This window comes from Phascolarctos cinereus, unplaced genomic scaffold (genome assembly GCF_003287225.1).
Source record: "Phascolarctos cinereus isolate Bilbo 61053 unplaced genomic scaffold, phaCin_HiC Scaffold_726;HRSCAF=1367, whole genome shotgun sequence".
Lineage (NCBI taxonomy): Eukaryota > Metazoa > Chordata > Mammalia > Diprotodontia > Phascolarctidae > Phascolarctos > Phascolarctos cinereus.
Window position 1 is genome coordinate 284515180 of NW_027556098.1, and position 25780 is coordinate 284540959.

Consider the following 25780-nt stretch of genomic DNA (forward strand, 5'->3'; position numbering starts at 1 on the left):
TGATCAAAAGATAAAAGCACAATGGAGGAAGAAGAAAACAGAACTAGAGGAACAGGTGAAGATCATACTCATTCTTTAGCAACAAGTAAAGAGACAAGTAAAAAAGTATGGGAAGGCCTTCAAAATGGATGATGGAATTTAAGTAGTTAGAAGCTATCTTAACAAAGTCTTGGGGTTCTCTTAGAAATGACAGCAATGTTTATAAAGTATCATGACAAATCCTGAACCCATCCTTTGGCAAAACCATTGCCTCCCTTGCTGTTTTTCTGTTTGGGAGGTAAATATATTCTTCATTGGCTATCTCTATGAAGACACTGCTAGGTCTTAAATTTCTCATACCTCACTGGGGAGTGCAAACATGGAACCACTTCAAATTTAAGACTCCAGTTTCTATTATATGGTATGGTCCTTCTCCATAATGTACAGTGATTAAAGTGAGTAAGCTGATCTCACCTTTTCCCCTGCATTTTTCCTCCAATAAATGAAAAACCATAGCTGGTAGCCCAAATTGGGGACAAATTACTTTATTTAAAAACAAAATCAGCTATTGACTTGAAAGCACTAAAAATGCCTTTTATAAAGCAGAAAGAGTATATGTGCCAAGTGACAAAGCTCATCAGCCTTCTAGGGCTCAATTCCCAGCCCTGCCATTAACTCACTATATAAGCTCAGGCAGGTCACAACTTCCTTGTGCTACAGCTTCCATCTGGGAATGGGAGGAGCGATTATTTAAACACACCTACCTCAAGGGAAGGGTACAACAACAAAAAGTCTTGGAGAACAGGGCTATGTAAAGAAATAACAAGTACTGGGGCAGCTAGATGGTGCAGTGTATAGAGAACCGGCCCTGAAGTCAGGAGGACCTGAGTTCAAATCTGGCCTCAGACACGTAATGCTCACTAGCTGTATGACTCTGGGCAAGTCACTTAACCCCAATTGCCTAACCAACAAAACAAAACATAAAAGAAGAAATAACAATTACATAATAGGTCCCTATGGTTTAAAGGGAATTCTTGAATAATTCATGACTTTCATGTACATGGGTCAACTTTAGTATTCATTAACAGAAAAATCATATCAGGATATGTGGCCCACGACTTTGAAGAGTTATTTTCCATGGCCTAAAATTATCAATCAAAGTCACATCCTTTGAAGGTCTGACCTCTATCTAGTTACAGATAACTCTTGGATGAGTAAAGTCCTTCTACCAATATAAGTGTCAGTACCTTCTCTGCAATTTATAGTCTTAGATAGTGGTCTAGAGCACAGACAGGCTAAGTAACTGGCCAGGAAGCCACAGTACCAGAGGAAAGACTTGAACCCAGGTCTTCTTGGTTCCAAAATCAGCTCTCCATCCACTATACCACACTTCCTCTCAGTCTATACTTCAGGACAACTTTTTATTACAGCTTAGCTACATCTCCCCCCTTCTTTGCCCACAGCCCCTTCTCCTTCCCTTTCCTAGTACACTTCATAAATCCTTTAAGAAAACGAAAATTTTTCCTGCTTCCAAGCATTTTCTTTCGAGTGTTGTTCAGCAGTGGTAAACTTTAAGCCTCTGTGGACTCTTCGAGCTGGTACAACTCAGTTGGAAAGAGAAACATGGAATTTGGATATCCAGGAGGAAAACCCATGCCTGCTGGCAAATAAAATGTATTATGCTCATTTCCAGAAGTTTTTATCTCAAGCCAAGGGGAAAGAATGTGGTCCTTGAGGAAGAGAGAGCAATACGTTATGTGCCAGGCTTACACTCTCAGGGACCCTTTCAGACCCTTCCAGTCTACAAAGAAAAGAAGGACAAAAATGACCTCCCTTGTTAATTCTCTCATCCTTCTTCTTTACAAGGAACAGAAAATTATGGGAAAAATAAACTATCAGGTCAGTGTGGCCTAGGCTATACTCCCTCCTCACATCCAATCTATCTTATATAAAACTTCATTACAGTTTATAATCAGTGTTATTTTTTTAGAGGATACATGTATATCTTTTCTTCTCAAATATCCCACCTCAGGGACAAGACCTGTATTTGGACTGACATAATAAATGGCATTGGTTCAGTGTCACACAGTGAGAAGAAAACAACCAAAATACCGAAACCACTTCCAAAGACTAGCCTTGATGGATAACATGCCACTAATCTCTTAAAATACAAAATGAAGCTTTTTATCATTTGCATAAATTCAAACTAAATACCAGGGCCCAAAGATTACTTCTTGAGTCACAGGGGTATTTAGACAATTAAAGTTTTTATTGAAAACCAGATTTTCCCACACAACATTTTTACAAGAAAAAAATGGAACTAGAAATATTCACAGAACACAAACTGGTTTATTAAATGATAAATCAACAATGTAGGAAAAGAGGTTAAACCAATTCCTAGATCGAGGATGCCATTATAAAATAATGTATTACTGACACACAGACACAAAATGGTATTTTTGAATCTTAAATGCAGGAAATTTATAAGCCATTAAGAGCATGGGAAGAAAATCCTGACTAAACCAAACCCAGAACAACTCTTAAAGTTGGAACGAGCCCCCTTTTAATAATTAAGCACATAAAACTGTACTACTTGATATATTTCTCCATGAATTTTTTGTGAAATTCTGATCGAAGCGTATCATTTACAAATCTTTTGTCCTTTTTCAGCTCATCTACTCCTTTGGCGCAGTTTTTAAAGACAACATCATCATCCCACCTAAAGGTGTTAGAAAAACAAAAGGGTTATTAGTAGAGTTTTAAATAGTCCAGTTTGGAATGAGCAGTAAACAGAATTTAAATGATTATGATTTTTATGATACCTTACTTAAGCACACTCTATATGCTGATGTTAATTTTATTTTGTCTAAAATATAAAAGTAAATCTTCTTGGAATCAATCTTAGATCATTACATTTGCAAGAAAAAATTACCAAAATATCCTTAATATTAATTTCAATTTTATCTAAGCAACTATAAGTAAGCATAGTAAGAACCACCACCATCATCACCAGCACTTTCATGATGGTTCCTCTACGAGAGATGCTCTATATACTCCTGTATACAGTGATTTATTTGACCCATGTATAACTAAATATTTGGATAAATTACTTTATAATGGCCTTTGAAAAAACTGAATTAAGAAAGTTTATCTCTAACTGAAACATCAGAATCAAGATTTTCTTAACATGGGTAAGTCAGACTTCAGCATTTATCAAGCACCTGCCATGTACCAAGCACTGCCATTAAGTGCTATGGGAGTAATTTTTAAAATATTTTGATAAATGATGTTGTTCAGTTGTGTCTGACTCTTTGTGAACCCTCTTGGGGCTTTCTTCACAAAGACGCTAGAGTAGTTTGCCATTTCCTTCTCCAGCTCCTTTTATAGATGAGGAAACTGAGGTAAACAGGCTGAAGTGACTTGCATTGGGCCACACAGCAAGTTAAATGTCTGAGGCCAGATTTGAACTTAGGTCTTCCTGACTCCAGGTCCAGCACTCTATCCACTGTACCATTTAGCTGCCCTATTTTGATAAATGTATTTAACAGTTTTCTTTGTAATCTATGTATTTTATATTATGCATTTAAAAATATTCTTCTGAGAAGGGGTCAATGGGCTTCACCAGACTGCCTAGGGGTCCAGGGCACAAAAGAGATAAGGAACCTCTTATCCAAAATATTACTTCAGGGTATTCAACCAACCAACCCAAACCTCTTAATGAAAAGAACAAAAATAGTTTCATGGCTTAGAACAAAAGGATACTTTTCCAATTTTAAGACTTCTAGGTTTTAAATATTGAAATAGTATCACCTTAGGCTCCCTGATACAATTTTATTGATTAGTCAGAATTAACTAATCTTCCATGGCTGATTTAGTTTGTCTCCAAAGTGATATAATCTCAAATGTTAAAACTCCACTTTAAGTAGTCAACAATAACTATAGTAGAAACCATGGGTGAACACTTAAAGGAGACAGTCCATACACTAACTACATAAAGAGCAAAAACTGATGTTCTACAGAAATAAAATAATGTGATTGAGCCAGTCCTGGGTAAACAAATTCAAAGTGCAGCACAGGTCTGTTTCTTTTGGCTAGGTCTCTTAAATAATTCCTGCCCACATGAATGTGCCCTATAGGTAGGGCTACACAATCATATCTAATAGAAAACAAACAATATGAGTTCTGTGGAAAGAGTAAGGCAGAATGCAAACTGCTACCATGTAATAAGATATATCAATGAGAAGCAATTGGCTACCTCTCAAATGAAGTGCCGACACACCCTATTTCTTTACACAACAAATGATAAATGACAGCTTCACTTTAGCCTACTAGAAATGAGGGATAAGCAAAATAAGAATGTATGTGTCTTACAGAAGCAATACTAGTGAGGTCATCATTGACCTACAGAGTAAATGTGCACAGATAACCACCCTAAAGCTGAATGTGAGGAATCTTGCAGTGCAGGGCAGATGGAAGTGTTTAAAGGCTTTCTATTTTGCTAGGTACAAGCAGAATAAAAGCAAATTAAGTGATTTAAAACATCAGTCAGACTTCTACTCAATCAGAATAAGAAATAAGGTGGCTGCCCCTATCCCAGGGGCTAAAGGAAGCAGGCCCCTACCTTCTCTTTACTTTGAAGTTGGTCTGAGGCTGAGAGGGACCAGTGAGATTAAGGAGAGGGTTTCCACTGAGGATATTTTCCATCCGAATTCTCTCTTCTTCAGCCTTTTGTTCTTGTTCCTGTAAATTACAAAAGGTAATTCTTGGGTAATCTTTTCTTTCTTAGGTTACAAAAGAAAAAGTTGTAGGACTTAAACTGCAAAATTCTCCCATGTGGTGGTAGAGAAAGATTATACTGGCTTTGGTAATGGAACAGAATCAGAAAGACTAAAACTTACAAGGGTCCTCAAAAGATCATTCAGTCTAACCCATATCTGAACCAGGGATCCCTCTTACCCAACATCTCTTGAGGGCAGTCATCCACTCTGCTTGAAGACCTCTTGTTATGAGAAAGTTACTAACATCTAAGGCATCCCATCCACTTTCGAACAGTGTTGAGTAATGGATAAGAGCTGGTGGCCTCAGTGGTCAGAACAACCTGGGCTCACATACTGATTGTGTGACCTACTGTGGGGAAATCATTTAAATTCTCACTGGCCCAGGCAACTGAGAACTTATAGAAAATTACCTACCTGCAATGGAAGAGAGAGTTTTCTCCCTATATCCATGAAATCACAGGGCCAGACCAAACAAATAAACAATCAACAACAACAAAAACCTATTTGGAAAGATTTCCTTTTACCAAGCAGAAAGTTGCCTTTCAGCAATGTCTACTACTGGTTGTTCCTAGCCCAGTTGTCCAGGACCCAGTAAAACAAGTCTCAGTCTTCCACATGACAGTCCTGCAAATGTTTTAAGATAGTCATCAGGTTCCCTTTTCCAGGCTATCCCAACCTTTCCTTCTGTTTTTCCTCATATGACAGGGTATCCAGTCCTCTCACCATCCTGGTCACCCTACTCTGTACACAGTCCAGCTTGCTGACATCTTTCCTCTGATGCAATACCTAGAATCGATCACAATACTCCAAATACAATAGAAGGAGAAAGGTAATCCCTCTTCCTGGAACTAACTTTGTACCTGGGGCAAAAGGAAGTAGCTATTAGAAGAGGATGACTACACTGGCTGCCCAGTTTCACTTATGACACCTGCTTTTCCTCATTCCTGTAGACTTGATACCTTGCCCTGTCTCCTTAGGGAGTTGTAGGCAAGACAGGAAAGAAAGGGAATATGTGTAGGGAAGCAAGTTTCATGGCAAAATGGACCCGGAGAAGCTTACTGAAAATTATACCTCCCTCTAGACAGATTCCCTACACCAGCAGGCAGAAGGTCTAGATTTCAGTCTTAGCTCAATCATTAAACTAGCTTTGTGACCTTAAGCAAGTCACTTAATCTCTGTGGGTCACAAATTAATCTGTAAAATTAAAAGCTGGACCATATTACCTTTTCCACTTAAAAATTTCTAAAACTATTTCTATGTTTTTTTGATTATAAGAACATAGAATTTGTTAGAAAAAGACCCTGGCTAGTGATCATGGGGTCTAATCTCTCTCACTGAGATGTACTGATATGTGTATCTCCTAGAACAGACTATACTGGATAGTAATTGGCTGGGCATAGATTTCAGTAGGAAGACCACTTCAGTCTTGATCATATTTGAGAAGCAGTGGAATGCTTTCAATGATCCCAAATTGCCTACTGCCACAAAAGCTCATCTCTTTGTATCACTAACACAAAAATGTAAAGTGTGAGTGGCAATGAAGACGTTATTCAGAACATATTAGTCAGATCATGCAGTAAGAATTAGAGACTATAACTAAACAGGTAAGTGCTACACTGCGACAGGTCAGATGTTAAAAGAACCAGAGGAAGACATTACTGGATGGCTCACCTATAAAAAATTTATAGAAAAATATGAAACAGATTTACACAGAATAAGGAAGTGTGGATGAGCTGTGTGACCTTTATCCCACAGAAGGAGACTTACACTGATGAAATCATGTATTTAAATGTCAAAGGGTAGATTTCATTCTAGAGTGGCTCTGTGAATTTAAGATTGTGTCTTATTTCATCTTTGCACCTTTCCTAGTACATAACTGGCATTCTGCATAAGAACCTTTGCATGGGCTGTCCCCATGCCCAGGAATATACTATCTCCTCCTCCCTTCTACCCCCCAAGGCCCTCAGTTTCTTGTAAAGCACAGCTCAACCACTATCTTCTACATGTGACCCCCTTCCTGATCCCTTAGCTGCTACTGTCCCTACTCCCAACTCACCAAATTTCCTCCTACTGATTTTGTGCAGATATCAATGGAATCATAGTTCTAGTCTCTTTCCATATTTGTATCCCTTGAGAATGAAAATTTGTTGAGGGCAGGGATTGTGAGGATACAAAGACAAAAAAGGAAACAATCTAACCTTCTACTAAGTACACAGCAAGCACCTAATAAATGCTTGCTGATTGATTTGCTGGAATTGAAAGTTTGCTTCAAGGAGAAGATTGTGTCCAGGCTGAGCCCCAAAGGATAGACACAGGATTTCACTGAAAGCCTTTCCACACAGACAAGAGTAGTATGTGAGCCATCTGTAGAAATGCCAAAGCAGAGATATGTGGGAAATGGTCAAATGGGCTGTAGCAGAGAAGTATGAGAAGGGAGACAGTGGGAGATAAGGCTAACAGAAAAGTAGACCGGGACCAAAATATACAAGTCCAGGCTATAAGGCCAAACAGTGATCTGTTTCAGCAGAAAAAGGGAAGCCAATGAAAGTTTTTTGGTCAATGTGTGTAACATGATCAAAGTTATGCTTTAGAAGAACTAATCTGGTAGCACTGTATAAGATGAAGTGAAGGAAAGAGAACTGTGATAGGGAGAGCATTTGGGAAAATATTATCATTCAGACAAGGAGGAGACAAGAGAAGGGGAGGAAAAAATGTGAAATATTTTAGAATGGTCATATGACTGGGTAGGGGCAGAGATGAGTCAAAGGTAAGAGGGGTTTTGAGTCTAGGTAACAGAGAAGATGGTGATGATAGGTGAACATCAGAACAATAAGGTTTTTCTACAATATGGCCTAAAAAATTACTTTAAGGAATAAAGCAATGTGATTGCATCTGGAATAAATTGAGGTCACTGGTTTTGAAAGCTAAATTGTGTTACTACCCAAACTATACTTTGCAACACTGGCCTGAAGTTACCTGATACTCATTCACTACCAATTTTCCTGTCAGCAGGAAAAGGCTTCAAAATTCATTACAAATTTCATGCTTCAGTTATCATCCCCATAAGAAAAAGTTGCTTCATTATATAGGTTAATCCTGATAGAAATGCACCAGAATATGGACATTTCTCCAGTTTAAGAGGAAAACAAATCAGGAAATGAAAATGAACCACACAGAATACAAAATAGTGTAAAAAGGAAATGTATGATTTCAAAATACATAACTTGCCTGGAGTCATTTAGTGACAGAGCTGGGATATGAACCCAGGTCTTCAGACTCCCAATTTCTGCCCTCTCTGCCTTATGTCCCGCTATTCCTCAACTCTGACATACATCTTTTTCAAAAGGAAGCACAACACTTGTAGCTCCTGATTCTATCATCCTTTCATCACTTCTGGAAAAAACCTTGTTTTCATGACTCGTTCTCTTCCACCAGTAATCTTTCCCACTTCTCTGCATTCCTTCCCCTTCTTTGGTCTGCAAACACGTACAGGTATCCCTTCTTCTTAAACAACTAATACTCATTTTTAACATTCATTCCCTCCACTCCAGTTCTTCTCCTATGACTGGTTCAGGTATTTATCACCCCTAGTTTTTTAACTGGTCTCCAAGTCTCTCTAACCTAACCTATATGTTGCCATCAGATTAATTCCTAACGCAAATGATGTCATGTCCCGGATCAAAAACCTTCAATGGCTTGCTATTATCTTCCAAAGATGCCTTGGAATGCTTCCCAAGTAAATTTAAAACAAATCTCACTTAATTTTCACTGGGAGAAAAAGCATATAAAAAGCCAACATTAATACTTGGGTTTGCTACTTAGTAGTAAGGCAGTACTTCTGGACAAAACCACAAGAAAAACATATATGATTCCTTAAATATAAGTCACAGTCAAAATGTTTTTGTCTTTACTATCATACCCAAAGATCTTGGAATGTTATACTCTGTAACATTACTTTTCCCCTCCAAAAGATATGGGATTTTGTACCCTCTAGCCACAAAAACCAATGAGAACACATTCAACATCTCTTTTCAGTCAACTAATTTATAAAAGTCTAAAGTAGAAACTATATTTGTAAACAATCATCTCACATAAAAGATTAACTATTTGGAAAATATATTTTGGTCTTTGATCAACACACTGAATTATGATTTATTTGATAAATGACAGCACACAACTTAGAACATATTTTGCATTTGCAATCTCTAAGGGCTTAGAAATTAAAAACAGTAGTGGCAAAAATTCACAGACATCAAAGTTAGAAAGGTAATTATATCTTTTGCTTATGTGCTCAATTTACAGCAAAGGTCAGATATATAAAATCAAAACAATTTTCCTAATGAAAAAACTTTTTTCTTGGTGTCAAATTGAATAATTTCCGAAGTACCACCAGTAGTGCTTATCTTTTAACATCTGTAAAAATTCTTGCTTTCTATAAGAAATCCTTAGCAGTATCCATGACTATTCAAAAAATATATGTACAAGCTAACTGCTAAATCAAGCAATTGTAACATTTATATAGCAAGTTTTATCCTCATTAGATCTTTGCAAAAATTCTGTGAGGTAGATGCTATTATTATTATCACACACATTTTACAGATGAGGAAACTGGGGCTCAGAGAAGTGAAATTCCAAATCCATCACCTTAAGACTCTGTGAAATGAATTGTCCAGGATCATACAACTAAGTAAATGCTGAGGTAGGATTTGAACCCAGGCCTTTTTGACTCTAAGTCCAGCACTTAAACCCTAACTCCCTGTTGGAAGCATGGAAGTCAAAAATATATATATTTTTTTTACCTCTTAACATAAGTGAAAGGCTGTAAATAAAGTGAACTCTTAACTAACCCCACTATAAAAAGTCACAGAATCAGATACAAGAATACTATTTTTCAAGGTGTTGGGGTGTGTGTGTGTGTGTGTGTGTGTGTGTGTGTGTGTGTGTGTGTGTGTGTGTGTGTGTGTGTGTGTTTTTCAGGCTCTATTATGCAATTTATTGTTGTTTTTTTTTTCCAAAAGGAAAAATAAAATCTATTAGTGCTTATTAGCTTCCAAATGCATGACACTAAAAACACAGATATCCTTAAAAGGTAATGGGAGCTACTATCTACTGGCAGAGCCAGCATCTTAAGTCAATAAACAGATTATTGGCCTCGAATACTAGAACACTTACCAGAAGGATACATTCAAACGCGTAAAAAAATTACCACAAAAAAGACTGAGTAGACTAACCATGAAGGTGACCTTGGGAATTCACATGTGCTGTACAGAAAACATAATTTTTACCCGGCATACTCAGGTTTTTATATTCCAAATCTGGAAATTTACAATAGAGATTTCTGACACAATGCAAAGAACAGTAGCCCTGACCAGCTTTACCACTAATATGCTTTGTAACCCTCGGCATAGATCACTTACACTGAGCCTCAGTTTCTTTACCTGTGAAGGATAAAACTTCCATTGCCTACCATTCAGGGTCGTTGTGAGACTGAAAGGAGATAATGTGTGTGATGGTATTTTGTAACCACGAAGTGCTACATAAATACCAGTTATTATTACATAAATACCAGGTATTATAAGTGTATACCATGTGCTAGACACTATGCTAAGTGCTGGGGATACAAATCCAAAAGTGAAACAACCTCTGTCTTCAAAGACGTTCTATTCTGTTGGAGAAGTGCATGTTCTAAGAGAAATAAACAGATATATACAAAACACATGTTGATTTCTTTGGGGGAAGGAGGACTGGGAGGAGCTAACAAGCAGGGGAATCAAAAGTAGCAAATAGTACTTGAGCTGAGCTTTAAAGGGAACTAGGGGGTTTTAAAGACGTATTAAGGTAAGGAGGGAGAACACTGCAGGCTTGAGAGAGAAGAGCTATGCAAAAACATGGAACCAGGAGGTAGATGGCTGTATATGGGGAACAGCAAGCAGGCCTATTTGGCCAAAATTAGTTTTTAGGTGAGGAGGGCACTAGTGAAGAGCATAAAGAATTGTAATTCCAGGACCTCTTCACCTCACAGGTTGAGTAGATTCTTTCCCAACAGTGAAGTAATTTCTTACTCTTTTTAGGAAAAATACTTTGTTTTCAGAAAGGAGAATGCATCTGCCACCATCATTAAAAACTCATTTTTCCAAATTATTTCAATAATTTGAAACCAGCAATACCAACTATTTTAGTTTATGTCATTTCTTCACTGAAATTACTGAAAAGTAATTCTTCCCCCCTCCACTCCTGGCTTCCTGAAGTTTGTAAAATGACTGCAAAGTTTTATAACAACTTCTTGTACAATTTAGACTGTCTAAAACCATTACAGATGATTGACAGTTTTAAGTAAAGTAACACTGTATCCAAATGTTGCTGATTAGCAAAGCTCTGTGGGCATAGTGAATAATTTTAAAGATTTATGATTATGTCAACCATCAGCTGAGAAAAGAGCTCTTGACAAATTCTTTGAAATGAGCTGTGCTGTCATGCTCCAAAGCAGAATACAACTAGATGATTTTATTAGCATTAAGTGCCAAATTGAAACAATCTAAAAGACACAAATCTAGTATGAAACTTCTTAGAATGTACAAAATAATCTAATCATCTTTTGATCCACCAAGTTAAATCAGAAATCTCTGAAGGCCACAAGTATTTTCCTATTAACGTTAATTCATACAAGAAAAAAATTTTTAAATACTACATTTGTTCTCAGTTGTTTTCTTTATGCTTTTGATATCAGTTCTCCCCACACCCCTGCCAATTTTTGTCATCTCCCTCCATACTGTAATTACAAAAACTCCTTTAGCTCAATTTAAAAATATAATTTAATAGTTTTTCTGATTTGTAAGTCTGAATAGTTTGCAAGGGCATTTATAATAACAGGTACTACAGGTAGACTTCCCCAGTCAACAGTCTCAAATTTTGTTTTTTTCCCTTGGCACACAAGGGAAACATTTTCTACTAAAGCTTCTTTGAAGTATTGGTTCTCAGAGTACAGTGCAGAGATCACTAGTGGTAACTAAGGATCCCTAAGACAATTGTAGATTATTGTCTTAACACTGTCAATTTTTGTAATATAAAAAGATATATTTTGCTTCTGACGTGACTTAATAACTCACTTAAAATGGACAAAAACCTAACCAACTTGCTGTTCACCCAAAGAAATATATTTGTCCCATTAATTTCAAGGACAAGTTTTTTGATGACAAGTATGGGTGGGATGACGGGTAAGCTGTAAGGCATTTTACCCTGCCAAAGTCATCAGTGGCCTAAAAGTTTCTGAGAGCTACTGCTTAAGAGAATTCATCTCTTCAAATCAATAATAATATTTATTTAATACATCAAGGTTGACAAATTGCTTTCCTCACAATAAGCTTGTGAAGAAGGTAGCCTAAGTTTTCTATCTCCCATTTTAGACTTGAGAATGCTGAGGTTCTGAGAAATACTTGTCCATGATAACAGAGGATAAGAATATCAAGATTCAAATCCAGGCCTCACCCTCAGTATAGCATCTTTTTCCTTGACCACGATGGCTCTAAAGGATCAACCTTTAGATGGAATGGGAAAATAGGGAAGGGTTCCTGAATCAGATTTTTATCTAGACTGGACAAGAGAAGTGTACAAAAGATATCAGTAAAAGTCAAACTAAGGGATCTGTATCTACGTTGGGAAGGAGAGTGTGTGGCATGTACACGTCCAAGTGCAGGAACAGGGAAAGCAGATTCTGTGTTAAAGATTAAATGACTTTAATGAAAACAGTAAGGACAGTTAGCAAATTACTACTATAGAAAGGCACTGTGGTGTGCAGTAGGACTCTCAAAACTTTTTTGACCAAGTAATCCGTCAGTAAAAACTATGTAAGCATGTACCCCTAATATGTGTATATTTATTCATAAGCTATAAAATCTTGGGGCAGCTAGATGGCACAGTGGATCTAGAGCATTGGCCCTGGAATCAGGAGGACCTCAGTTCAAATCCAGCCTCAGACACTTGATGCTCACCAGCAGCGTGACCCTGGGCAAGTCACTTAACCCCATTTTCTAGGGCCCCCCCAATAAAATAAAATGAAATATCCTACTGCACTAACATATTATATACATTATAAAACAAAACATAAATTGTAAAGGAAATGGTATTGACGAAGTAAATAATACTTTAAATGTATTTTATTAATGGTATAAATGTATTTTTTGTTCTTACAAAAATTTTTATTTTAAATAATATTTAAAAGGTTTTTTTGTTTTGTTTTGTTTTCCCCAAAAAATGACTGCTTGGTTAAGAGCAGCGGGATCATGGAAGGGAGTGGGCTACCACATTTGTTGAGTGGGGCTGGGGCCTTGAACCAGGTTACAAGGTTAAGGCAAGTGGGGCTGATTATCAGGCTGCCCAAAGTAAGGGGAGTCCAACAAGAACTGACATATGTATCTACCTAGAATTAATAAATTCTAGGTGTCGGAGTGGTAATTGGGGGGAGAGGTTGCGCTCAAATTTAGGCAGGTGCAGTTTTGGCTCGGGTAGCAGTGGGAGGAGACTTGTACCACATTTCAACTGTGGCCACTAATTTGCCCTTTGGCTAACTTTTCTTGGTCTCACAACTTCCATCTGCAACACTAGTGATGCTGACAGTCAGAACTCCGTAAACTACTTTTAGATTTTTTGGGGGTAAAGGAACAAATGAGATGGAACCTCACCAAAACACCGGAGTACTGAATTTTGCCTCCATCCTAGTGTTTAGTTACTGTAGTACCAAAAGTACATCATTATAAAACTCTCTTCTTCGATCATTAAGATGAAGTTTTAATGAATCTCCAGAGTAAGTCTCAAGGCTACTACATAATCAATCTACTTATCAACACCCTTGTTTGTTTGACCCTGACTCCCAAGAACCTTATAAGTTGATACTACAATAAATGGAAAAGAATTACTGTATCATTACATTTTATAAAACAACAATGTCAAAGGCAAAAGGAGAATTTGGGGCAAAAAAGCTCTGATAATTCTAGGACTTTTATCTAAAACATCAGAAAAGATGGATGATATCCCAAAGATCCTTTACCTTCCCCTTAAAACTGGAGAGGACTTCAGGGAAGGCAAATATGGTAGGTTAAGAACTCAACAGTCAAACTCCAAGTCCCTAAACTACTCTATTCTTTAGTGGACCAAAGAATAATGAGCATGGAGCCTCAATTCTCTTTTGAGCACTGAAGTCATTTTTATATGAATATTCTCCAACATTTGCCAATCTATTATTACAAATTATGCTCTAGATCACAGGTTCCCAAAGTGGGACATACTGCCCTCTGGGGGGCACTGGAACGATCGGGGGGGGGGTGCGGTAGCAATTTGAAAGGACATAAATTAAAAAAAAAAACAACAGTGTTAAAGGGTTAAAGAAAGTAGATTTCCAGGGGGGTGCTATGTAAGTGTTTTCTGAAAAGGGGCGGTAGGCCAAATAAGTTTGAGAACCTCTGCTCTAAAGCTTAAGAGGTTCACAGTTATTTCCTGAAGTGGAAGTTATTTTTTCGCTTCATGATACTACTATATTTTGTAGCTCTGAGTGATGCAAATGTTTCATGTCCTACCTTTCCATTTATAGAAAAGCAAGTAATACTATATTTAAATAATTCTGCACCACAATTAAAAGCAAGGAGTTGAACCCTATAAGGCTTAGTCACATTGAAAGGAGAGTTATTTTAGAAAGTATATATTGTAGAAGGATGGAAGAGATGAAATACAGTGGGAAAGATACTAGTATGGAAAACTACTAACAACACACAATCCAAAATGATTTTATACTTATGTGCAATCTCAGTATCAAATGGAAATATTTTTTAAAAAAAGCAAATGGTCTGTGACTTAATGAGAACACTTATATTTATATCTGATCACAATTCTTTTTATACACTGTATACAGAATCATACTAGTGAGTAGTCTTCATGTTAAATATTCATTACTTAAGAAGACAGTTCCAGAAGTATGGAAAACTGATGCATCTAATCTTGTGCTTAAACACTGTATGTTAAAGCACATACATTTAGGGAGTTGAAACATTTAACTAAGAATTAATAAGACTGAAAGAATCCCACAATACTGATTTTATAAGTAGCACAGGTACTTGGAAATGACTTTATCAGGAGTCACAAGAGGTTTTGCACTGTACCTTTTTGTTCAATCTCCTTGTAACAAAGAGCACAGATTTGTGAAACTATTGTTTAGAGTTAATTAAGCAAAGATTTCTCTCATTCAAAATCAACTAGGCTGACTTGAGATCAAATCTGAAACTTTGACCTGATCAGCACAATGTTCTAACCAAGTGAGCCCAGGATGGATTCCAGAGTGGAGATATAAATAAACAGCATAAAGTATCTTGTAAGATAGCAGCATTTTCCCTCTCCCTGAAGTACAATACCTAGAAGAGTTCAAATTTCAGTTGTCTTTCACAAGCCTAAAAAATTTCTATAAAAGACCTGGCCAAAGTGATTCAGTCTTTTCTTTCTTAATAACCTGTTCTCTATTCCCTCATCTGGGTACTAGCAAACATGTATTTAATTCAATTCCGTCATTTTAACAAACATTTAGTAAGTGACACCTGTACTGGGTACCATGAAAGTTAGGAAAAGACGGCCTCTGCTTTCATGAACTGTGTGATAAAGGGGGTAAGACAATTTGGTATGGATGAGGTAAGGCAAATACACAAGTGACTGTAACACAAAACAATACTAAGTGCATATAACAAGGTTGGAAACATAATGGTACATGAGGTCTAAGATAGACAAGGAAAGGGTATTTCCAGTTTGGAAAAGGGAACTTGGGGAAAGTTTCTTTGGAGGTAGTACTTGGAAGTTTTTGAGAATGAGCAGGATCAGATTCAGAAACTGAAGGGACCTAATAGATCATTAATTTAACCCCTCAGGTAGTAATGTGGTAGAGTGGAGGAAAAATGCTGATTTGCAATCATAAGAATTGCCTCCAAATACCAGTCCTATTTATATGTCACAGGGTAAGTCATTTGACTTTTCTAGGCCTCTATTTCCTCATCTGTAAAATAAGGTGACTGGATTGTGACTGCTAACACTTCTAACCCTAAATCTATGACCCTACAATTCTTCATTTTTCAGATAAGAAAACAAGAGGCCCAGAGAGGTTAAGAGACTTTTCCATAGTGACTCCAGTAATAGAAGCTGTAGAGCCATGTCACACAGTGATAAAAATAAATAATAAAAGTTTAGTAATTGCTTGAACCCATGTCTTCTGACTCCAAATGAGCACAGGAATTCAACAAGTCATTTGGGTGTGGGAGGGAGACCTGACCTGTCTTATGCATGAGATGCTGGGTACAGTAGTAGTAGGGAAAAGTTTATAAAGAGGAAAAAAAAGATGACTTTATTAGGAAGTCAGGCTATCCTGTACCAGAGTGAAGGCAGCAGAAATAGACACAAAGCATGGAAACAGGATAGAGGCTTGGTAACTGGAAGGAGAGGATATGTAAGGACAAGGGAAGAGTTAAAAATTAACATTAAGGTTTCAAACATGGGTGACTAGGTAGACAGAAAAGGGCAGAACAAGAAACAGGTTTTGACATAAAAGTAAGTTTGGTTTTACATATGTGGAGTTTGACACGTTGGGGGATATTTAGGGAGAGAGATGTCCTGTAGACACCTGGAGATACAGGTATGGTATTCAAGAGACAGTCTGAGACTACAGGTTAAAGGTAACAATTTGGGAAGCTTGAAAGGTAGTGTGATATAGTAGAAAGAGCACTGGACTCTGAACCAGAAGAGGCCTGGGATCTCATTCACTAACATTTATTAGCTCTGTGCACAAGACACAACCTCAATTTCCTCATCTATAAAATGGGGACAATAATAGTTTTACATAAAATAGTTCTATGGAAAGCACTCTGTACACTTTGAGATACTGTGTATATATGAAGTTATTTGAAATAAGATAATTAAAATAGAACAGCTGAAGCTAGGAATGAAGAAAAAGAAGAGGAAAAGGCTAAAGATACTCCTAGGGAACATCTCCTGTAAGGAGCTGGGGAAAAGACGAAGAATCAATGACAGAGAAAAAGGAGGAAGAATTAGAGAAGCAGGACAGCCAGTACAGAATATCCATAACAAGATGATCACTAGTCTGAAATGATACAAAGAACCTAAATTCCTCCATTTTCTTTTTCCTTTCAGATATATTCTTTTGTTCCTTCTTATTTTAGTGCTCAGCTACCCTCCCATTCTTTCTTTCTTTCTTTTTTCCATAATCTTACTCAAGTTAGTGGAATAGGACCACCCAGGACTTGACAATTTTTTGTATCTACTCTTTTACTATAGTGCATTGCAAATCAATCTGACTTGAAAATGTATGCTTCAAATCTGCAAATCCATCAAACTTGATAACATTTTCAGAGATCTGTTATGCATTTGTAAACACACTGCAGACACTGTGGTTAGGAATTATAACAATTACATAGCTCTATCTGTTCTTACAATATATAGTACATATTCCCTTGGAAAAATAAATTATAGTATAGTAAAGATAATGATCATGTGAAAATGTAAGAATACCTTATATCATAGAAGTATGATAAAAAGTTTTTATACGGCATATATGGCAAATAGGCACTCTAAATAATGTTATGCGGAGGTTGGGCTGTCGAAGCCATCTTGTCCTGAATACACCTTCACCTAGTCTCTAGCTGCTTATCCCTAGCTATCACGGTGAATATGGTTTTTGTTGTTTTAGTTGTGTCCAACTCTCCATTACCCCATTTGGGGGTTTTCTTGGTAGAGATACTGGAATGGTTTTGGCATTTATTTTTCCAGTTCATTTTACAGATGAGGAACTGAGGCAAACAGAGTTAAGTGACTTGCCCAGGGTCACACAGCTAGTAAGTGTCTGAGGCCACATCTGAACTCAAGAGATGAGCTTTCCTGACTTCAGGCCTAGCACTCTATCCACTGGCAGGTTACATATCCCCTCCAGACCTCAGATTCTTCATGTATAAAACGTGGGGGTTGGATGAGATGTTCTCTCAGTCTTTTAACTACAAAACCTATGACCCTTATCTCTTGGTCTACAACTAAAATCATTTTAGTTGGTAAAAAAAATCCCCCTCTACTTTCTCATCTCCTTATTTTTCATCACTTTTTCTCCTCCCTTCTTTGATAGTCTTCCCCCAATTCTATTTTGCAGAACTCCAGAGTATAAGAGCTGGTCAAGATTCTTAACCTAAAAAATTGTTTTTAAACAAATGCACTTCAGTGGAGCTGGACAAAAAGATTTCTAAAGTCCTTTCTGGCTTTAAAATTCTGTAATTCTATGATTCAGTCTGAGAAGAAAATGTCTAGGAGAAAATGATCAGATGGCAACTTCAACTGCCCTCTGCTGGCCCATGAATAAATAAGAAAATTCAGATTTATCATTATTTTTAAAAATGAAAAATTTCTAAAGTACTTTTTTATTTAATTCAAGATTTAAAATTAATTATAATTAATTTTTTAAATTGCAGAGTTTAATAGATTACCATAAACACAGTACTGTAAGTGAAATGTTATACTTTTAAGATATTTTATAAGACTATCAAATCAAGAAACTACTCACATCTAGCCCTGAGAACATAATTTTTAAAAAATTATCTTAAATATACACATGATCAAAATGAAAACAGCTAACTGTGAAAAGTTGGTGAAGCTACAAGTTTATAAATTAAGAACAAAAATAGTCTTCTTTCCATTCTCATCTTCTATCACTACCATTTCCTGAATTTTCCACTCCAGTCAGATTGTTCTACTCAGTATTCACTAAACAAAGTTTATACTTTGGGTTTATACAGTGACTGAATCTATACATTCCACCATCATACATATAATGACGATGATGAGGACAGGAATAGCATTAAGTTGTGCTTTAAGGTTTACAAAGCACTTTACAAATATCTCATTTTATCCTCAAAACAACCTTGGGGAGTTAGTTCCCGTTATAATCCCCATTTTACAGGTGAGGAACCTGAGGGAGACAGAGGTCAAGGGATTGGCTCTGAGTGACGTAGCCAAGTAAGCTTCAGAGGCAGGACTTCAACTCAGTATGTGCTTGTGAACACTCTCCTCAGCCATTCCCCCCATGCCCTCCTGGCTCTCTGTACTAGATCTGAATGCCATCATCCTCTGAAGCCAAGCTGAAGTCCTACCTCCTCTGGGAAACTTTTCTAAATCATTAGAGACCAAGGTGAATACTTGCTTCTTTCAAAGCTTATAGTATTTGTGAATACCACATTTATTTACAGTGTGCCATAGTTATCTTCTTAATCGTGTTTAACTTTTGTTAGAGCCCTTGAAAATGGGATATATATATTTCATTTTCTTTGTATTTCCCATAGGAGCAAGGCATGCTATCTTGCACACAGTGCTTACTCAACAAGCATTTTGTAACTGATTGAAAAATGCCCCTAATACTATGTAAGATTTCAAAAAAGCTGCCTAACCTCATAAACAAAAACTCATACTTTCCTGCTATGATATTTAAAGTTTTTATGAAAAGTGAGCTCAATGAAAAAGCATCTAAATAATGCAATTTTTAAAGTAATTTATTACTTTCTTTTAAGAATCACAGAATATCAAAATTAGAAGGAATTAGACTATTCAGTTCAATCTATATATAATGTTAATAAAGCATATTAATAATATATAGCAAATGTATTGTGTAAATGTACTGTGTGTATTTGTGTGTGTGTATAAAATGTTTATTAACTAACTACATGTGAACAAGAATAGCATCTTCAGCAGACCAGACAAGTAACTCAATCTTCACGTGAAGACCCCAAGTGAGGGGTCTCCCCAATTTTCTCCTAAAGTAGCTCATTCCTCTTTTGGACAACTATCAGTAAACTCCCCTTCCAATGAACCAAAACTATGGTCTTGGCCATATACCATCTCCTCCATAAGGACAATGTGAGAGACTTTGTCAAATGCTTTACAGAAACCTAGATAAATAATATCCATAACATTCTCCTAATCTACCAGTATAACAGTGTAACAACTCTATTAAAAACAAAAGGATATGAAGTGAATTTGGCATGACCTGAGCTTGAAGAAGTTATGTTTTGGGATCACCACTTCCTTTTCGAACTAAATTGATAACAATCCATTTAATAAATACATTCTAGAATTTTGCTAACAATTCAAGATTGTGGTATATTGCAGTCCACATTCTCTTCTCTATTTGAAAAAAAAAAATCAGGACATCTATCCTTCTGTATTTTTTCCTTTCCCTAGAATGTTTCAGAAAGAGCTGACAACAGCTCAGTAACCACATGTGCCAGTTCTTTCAATAACCTGTTGACAAACTCTTCCACAGTTATGTAGTCTCTTATCGTTTCCTTACTTATCATGGGTTTCAACTCTCTATTGTCCATTCTTGTTCTATCCTTTCCAGGTTAAAATTCATTCTTCTTGCAGAGAAACCAGAAGTAAAGTAATAGCTGAATATGTCTTTTTCATCTTTTCAGGTACCCTCCATACCTACAACTGTGTTCCTATTCCTGTGCCTGACTTTTCTTTCTCTACTACAAACTATAAGATGAGGTTGTCAATATCCCCAATGCTTTCTCTTATTGTCATTAAATAAACCAACTCCTTGTTGTTGCTCAGAATTAGATCCAAGATAGTTCCACTTGTTATTTGCTCCACCTTTACAAGGATAAAATTATAATTATGGGAAGTCAAGAAATCATTAGCTTCTTTGTTTCTGGCAGAGAACTCCAACAGATGGTTAGATAAAACTGTCCGTCTTGGCTCAATGTTATGCTTATGATCACTTTCAAAAATTCATCAATTTTTGAGATTGGGGCAGTTAGGTGGCGCAGTGGATAGAGCACTGGCCCTGGAGTCAGGAGGACATGAATTCAAATCGGGGGTCAGACACTTACTATCTAACTGTGTGACCCTGGGCAAGTCACTTAACTCCCACTGACTCAAAAAAAAAAAAATTTCATCAATTTTCTCTTTCCGTCAAGGTGGTCAATGAAGACCAATGAAGAAAATAGCCAAATCTCTACTATTACTACCTGGTTCCTGGATTACATCAATGTGTATATTAAGAAGAATATATCTTTTTTTAAAAATAGATTTTTATTGTTATCTTTTGTTTTTACATTGCCTAGATTTTGTCCTACCCCCCAAGAAGAGATCCCTCATAAGAATTTATTTTTAGAAGAGGAAGTTGAGAAAAAAATCAGCAACACAGATTAATACACTGAAAACAACTGACATATACAACGTTGCACACTCCTGGGAATCTCATCCCCTTGCAAAGTAATGGGGTGAGATGTCTTTTCATATTTCTGACTTCGGGCCAAATTTGTGCTTTATAATTTTACAACACTCATTTTTTATTGTTTTATGTTTACTGTTTTTTTCATTTTTATTTCTATGGTCAACGGGTATGCTTCCTGGCTCTATTCATTTAACATTAATTCATGTCTTTCCTTGTTCTTTGTATTCATATTTGTCATTTCTTACAACACAATAATATTTCCATTGCAATCATGTACCCAAGTTTGTTTAGCCATCTACTTTGTTTGCGGTTCTCTGCTACCAAAAGAAAAAAAAATTCTGCTATAAATATTTTAGTATATATGGAGCCTTTCTTTTTAATGAATGTCCTCCTTGGAGTATATGCCTGGCAGTGGAATTCTCTGGGTCAGTTATAGACATTTTAAGCACTTTATTTGCATAATTCCAAATTGCTCTCCAGAATGACCGCACTAATTCACAACTCCACCAACAATGCATTAGTGTATCTATCCTTCCACAATTTCTCCTACATTGATCATTTCCATCTTAGGGTTGTTTTGATTTGCATTATTCTTATCAGTGATTGGACCACTCTTTCCTAAGGTTTTTAATAGTAATCTTTATTCATTTCCATTGACCATTTATCTACTGGGGAAAGGCTTTCGGTCTTATGTATTTGTTAGCTGTTTACTTATCTTGGATATCAAACCTGTGTCCAAGAAATATGAAACAAAGATTTTTCCCATCGACCACTTCTCTTATTTGAGATTCATTAATTTTCTGTGTGCAAAAACTTCCCAATTTCATGTAATCAAAATTATCCATTTTATGTTTTGTAATTTCCTCTATCCCTTGTTTGGTTAAGAATTGATTTCCTACCCACAGTGGCAAAAAGTACATGATCTACTTTTCTTCTAATGGCATGATCTTTAATATTCAAGCAGTAGATCCAATTTGAATTTATTGTGGAGTATGGTACACCATACTAAATCTGATTTTTTAAGCAGTAATTTTGCTGGCTAATTTATGTTCCTAGGTTTGTCAAACACTGAGTTACTAAATTTATTATTACTCATTTTCCCCTTTCTAGTCTGGTCCACTTCTCTACTTTTCTATTTTTTAACTAGTTAACAAATGGTTTGATGACTGACGCTTTATTATGGTTTAGTGTGGAAATTCTATTCCCCCTTGATTCCTATCCTTTTTCATTATTTCCCTTAATATCATGGGTCTTTTATTCCTTCAAATGAATTTTATTATTACTTTATCTAGCTCTGTAAAGTGTCCCTTTGGTAGTTTGACCGGCATAGACAATGACATTCCTTTATTTTATGTCTCAGAAAGCCAAATTCCATTTTCAGATACCAACTTCTTAATCAGCCATTCACTTTCTAGAGTCCTTGCTTTTATTTGGCACTACTAATGAAGTACCTACCACCTGAGTATGCCCCTTGAGGGCTTTATTTTTGTACCAAGAACTTCAGAATCTTTACAATGTTTTCTAGATTCTCTCTCATAGTAATATTTGTTCTCATATGAATAACTGGATTCAGTCACAAGTTTTGAAAAGTCTTATGAGTTTTGTAATGTTCATGTACACACACACACACACTCCCCCACCCCCATGGGAAGAGAGCAGACCTCTCTGTTGACAAAGCTGGTTCTACAATATCTGCCTCAGTACTACTAAGCAGAGTCAGCAATCATATTATTTATCTTGTATTCCCTTTCACCCTTATCCTTACTGGATGATCTCTCTACTAAAGGTACTTACCTACTAAAATATACATTATTGTCCCTTGGGACTCAAGCACCTGGTTTTTTTTCCTAAAGAGATTAGTCATTCCCTCAATGAAAAGAGCCTCACATCTATTTCTTAGCTCCAAGTGTGGTTGTCCTTCCTTCTCTTCTCCTCTAGGGCACACTCTATCCTACAACTACTTGATACAGGCAAAGATATACTTCTATTTCTTCAAGTCCTTTTCCTTCTTTGTTTAAACCTTGGAGCCCTTCTTCTACTTTTTTCCCCCAAGGATTACTTAATTCTCTCTGATAACATGGGGAGTAGAGAGCTGTTCCTTGAGCCCCCTTTATGTTTTCTTCTAGTATTAACTGCCTGGCAGGAACACAAATACTGAACAATTAGTTCAGGTCAGCACAAAATTCTCTGCCTACTTGCTGGTAGAAAAATCTTTAGTTCTTATGGCCAATTTCTTTGTCAAACTGCTGTAGTAAGAAAAAAAATTCCAATTGCTTTCTGAACTCAGTAAGTGAAACATTACTGAGTTTTTCCCCATGCTCTTTTCCTGGCCTACAAAATTTTCTCATTTCAATTTGGGAAAACAATAGAATTATATCACTAAGAGACTGATTCTGCCTTTATATGAAGATCAAAGGAAACCAATCCCCATTAGTCAAAACATTTTTTGTAATGACATTTACAGCATGACTATTGTTATGAGTTTGCTATAAATATACTTATGATGCTTAAAATTCTCTAATGTACTACTATATGTACCAATCAACTAAAACCTAGCAAATGTTTACTTTACTTACAAAAACATGATTCTTATAACATGTATCAAGTTATAAACTCAAAGTTAACAGAATTAGATGTTTCAAAAATATCTCAAGTATTTCTGATATTTCAAAGCAAGCGTGTGTGCGACACACACACTCTCAAGCATTAAATTCACATTTAAGAACTTTTTTATCCAAATGGATAGTACTTTTAGCCAAACTTTTAAAAAAAATTTCTTAATATAATCGCTTAAGTCTCTTCAAAGGAGCATACCTTAACCATCAAGATTCTCAAATTGTAGTCTAAAGATGCTTGTAGTCCACAAGAATCTTCCAGAAGATCTAATTCTGTTACAACATTAATAGCAATGTATATAACTGTTAGTTATGAATGAAAAAGTTTATAACGATATTCCTTATTGGAGGCTCAACAAAAGAAATATCCTAATCTCATTCATTCTGGGGGAGGGTTTTGGTGGATAGTGGGAAATCAATTTGATAGTCTTTGTTCTAGAGACAAAAAAAATGTGAGAACTATTATAGTATTAGATACAGTTTTTAATGGGTGCCCGAAATATTTAATTCCAAGTTCACCCAGACTGACAGCAAATTCTATAGCAGTTTAACGAAAAGAATCCTCTTTTATGACAAATTCCCAGCCAATTTATCAATAGAGGGCAAAGATTGACAATATTTTCATATTCCAGCACCATGTACCTTACTCAAATGCCAAAAAAAACACAGAAAAAATGACTGCAAATACTACTGTGAAAAAGCCCTCATCATTCCTCTCCTGTACTATGTAATAGCCTCTTACATAGTGTCCCTGCTTCTGTTCTTTCCCCTCTCCAACTTTTCACCCACACGACTGCCAAAATCATCTTCCTAAGGATATAACTGTGTCACTCATCAACAATAAACCTTCAGTGGTTCCCTTTTGCCTCTTAAATAAATATAAAATCCTCACTACAGCTTTTAAGACTCTGTAAAGTGTGTCCCAAATCTGATTTTATATTATTCTCCTTTATGAAATCTATTTCTAGTGAAGCTGGACTTTGAGCTATTTCCAAAACTTGACATTCCATCTTTTGCCTTCATTAACAAGAAGAATCCATCCATCCCCTTCATGCCTAGAATGCTCTCCCTCCCCATTTCTGCATCTCAGAATTATCTTCTCTCAAGGATCATTTCCTTTCATCTCAGAAGTCATCTAATCTTTGAGGCCTTGGCCCTAATTCTCTACTCATCTCTACTTGTTAATGTTCTCTTATGAAATGCCACCAATAACAATAATACAAAAAAAAATTAAAGATGTGAAGACAGGTAAAGAGATTTACTGATATGATAGGAATCAAAGATACTACACTTAGAGAAAATTAACCCAGCAAAGTTTCAGGCTACAAAGTAAATGCTTAAAAAAACAACCATATTTCCATATAATAATAACAACAAGATCTAAGAGGAAATAACAGAAAGGAACATCCTATTCCAAATAACTACAAACTAAAAAAAGGATCTGACAATCAGTCTACCAAAGCACAAAAAAGACTTGTATAGATTCAATTACAAAGTGCTCCGTAAAGAAATTTAAAAAAAAAAGGTGCAGCTAGGTGGCACACTGGATAGAGCACTGGCCCTGGACTCAGGAGGAGCTGAGTTCAAATCCATTCTTAAAGACACATTAAACTCACTAGCTGTGTGACTCTGGGCAAGTCACTTAACCCCAATTGCCTCATAAACAAACAAACAAACAAAAGACATAAAAAACCCTTAAATTAAAATGATAGCATTACCAAAGTTAGTTTGTACTTTAATGCTATGCCAAACTGTCAAAGGGATAGTTTTGAGAACTTGATGAAATGATGACAAAGTTTATTTGGAAAATCAAGGGCAATAATGAAGGGAGTTAAGGAGAAAGGGAAAAGAGCACTTCCATACCTAAAGCACTACTGTGGTGCAGTAGTCATCAAAACCAACTGATATTGGCTGAGAAGTGGAGAGGTGGGCCAACGGAGCAGACCAGACAAGGAAGAATCAAGAGCAATGGAGCTCAAGAGCCCAATGTTCAATAAAGTAGAGGGCTTAGGAGGGAACTCTGTTTGATGAAGACGGCTAGGAAAACCAGAAAGCAGCCTAACAGAAACTGGGCTTAGACTAACACCTTATACTATTTTCTACATACATTAAAAATTAATATATGACTTTGGTATTGAGGATCATACTAC

The 25780-nt window shown here is 36.3% G+C and overlaps 1 protein-coding gene across 1 annotated transcript in view; it reads right to left on the reverse strand.

The window, feature by feature from the left end:
* Positions 1 to 2227: 2227 nt before the first annotated feature.
* The window catches only part of CWC15 (CWC15 spliceosome associated protein), a 34817-nt gene continuing 11264 nt past the window's right edge, over positions 2228 to 25780 (reverse strand). The window contains exons 6-7 of the mRNA XM_021000706.2: positions 4601 to 4719; positions 2228 to 2698 (exon numbers count right to left, since the gene is read on the reverse strand). Of these exons, the coding sequence (XP_020856365.1) occupies positions 2569 to 2698; positions 4601 to 4719 (249 nt within the window). The 3' untranslated portion in view covers positions 2228 to 2568. The remainder of the gene's footprint in view (positions 2699 to 4600; positions 4720 to 25780) is intronic.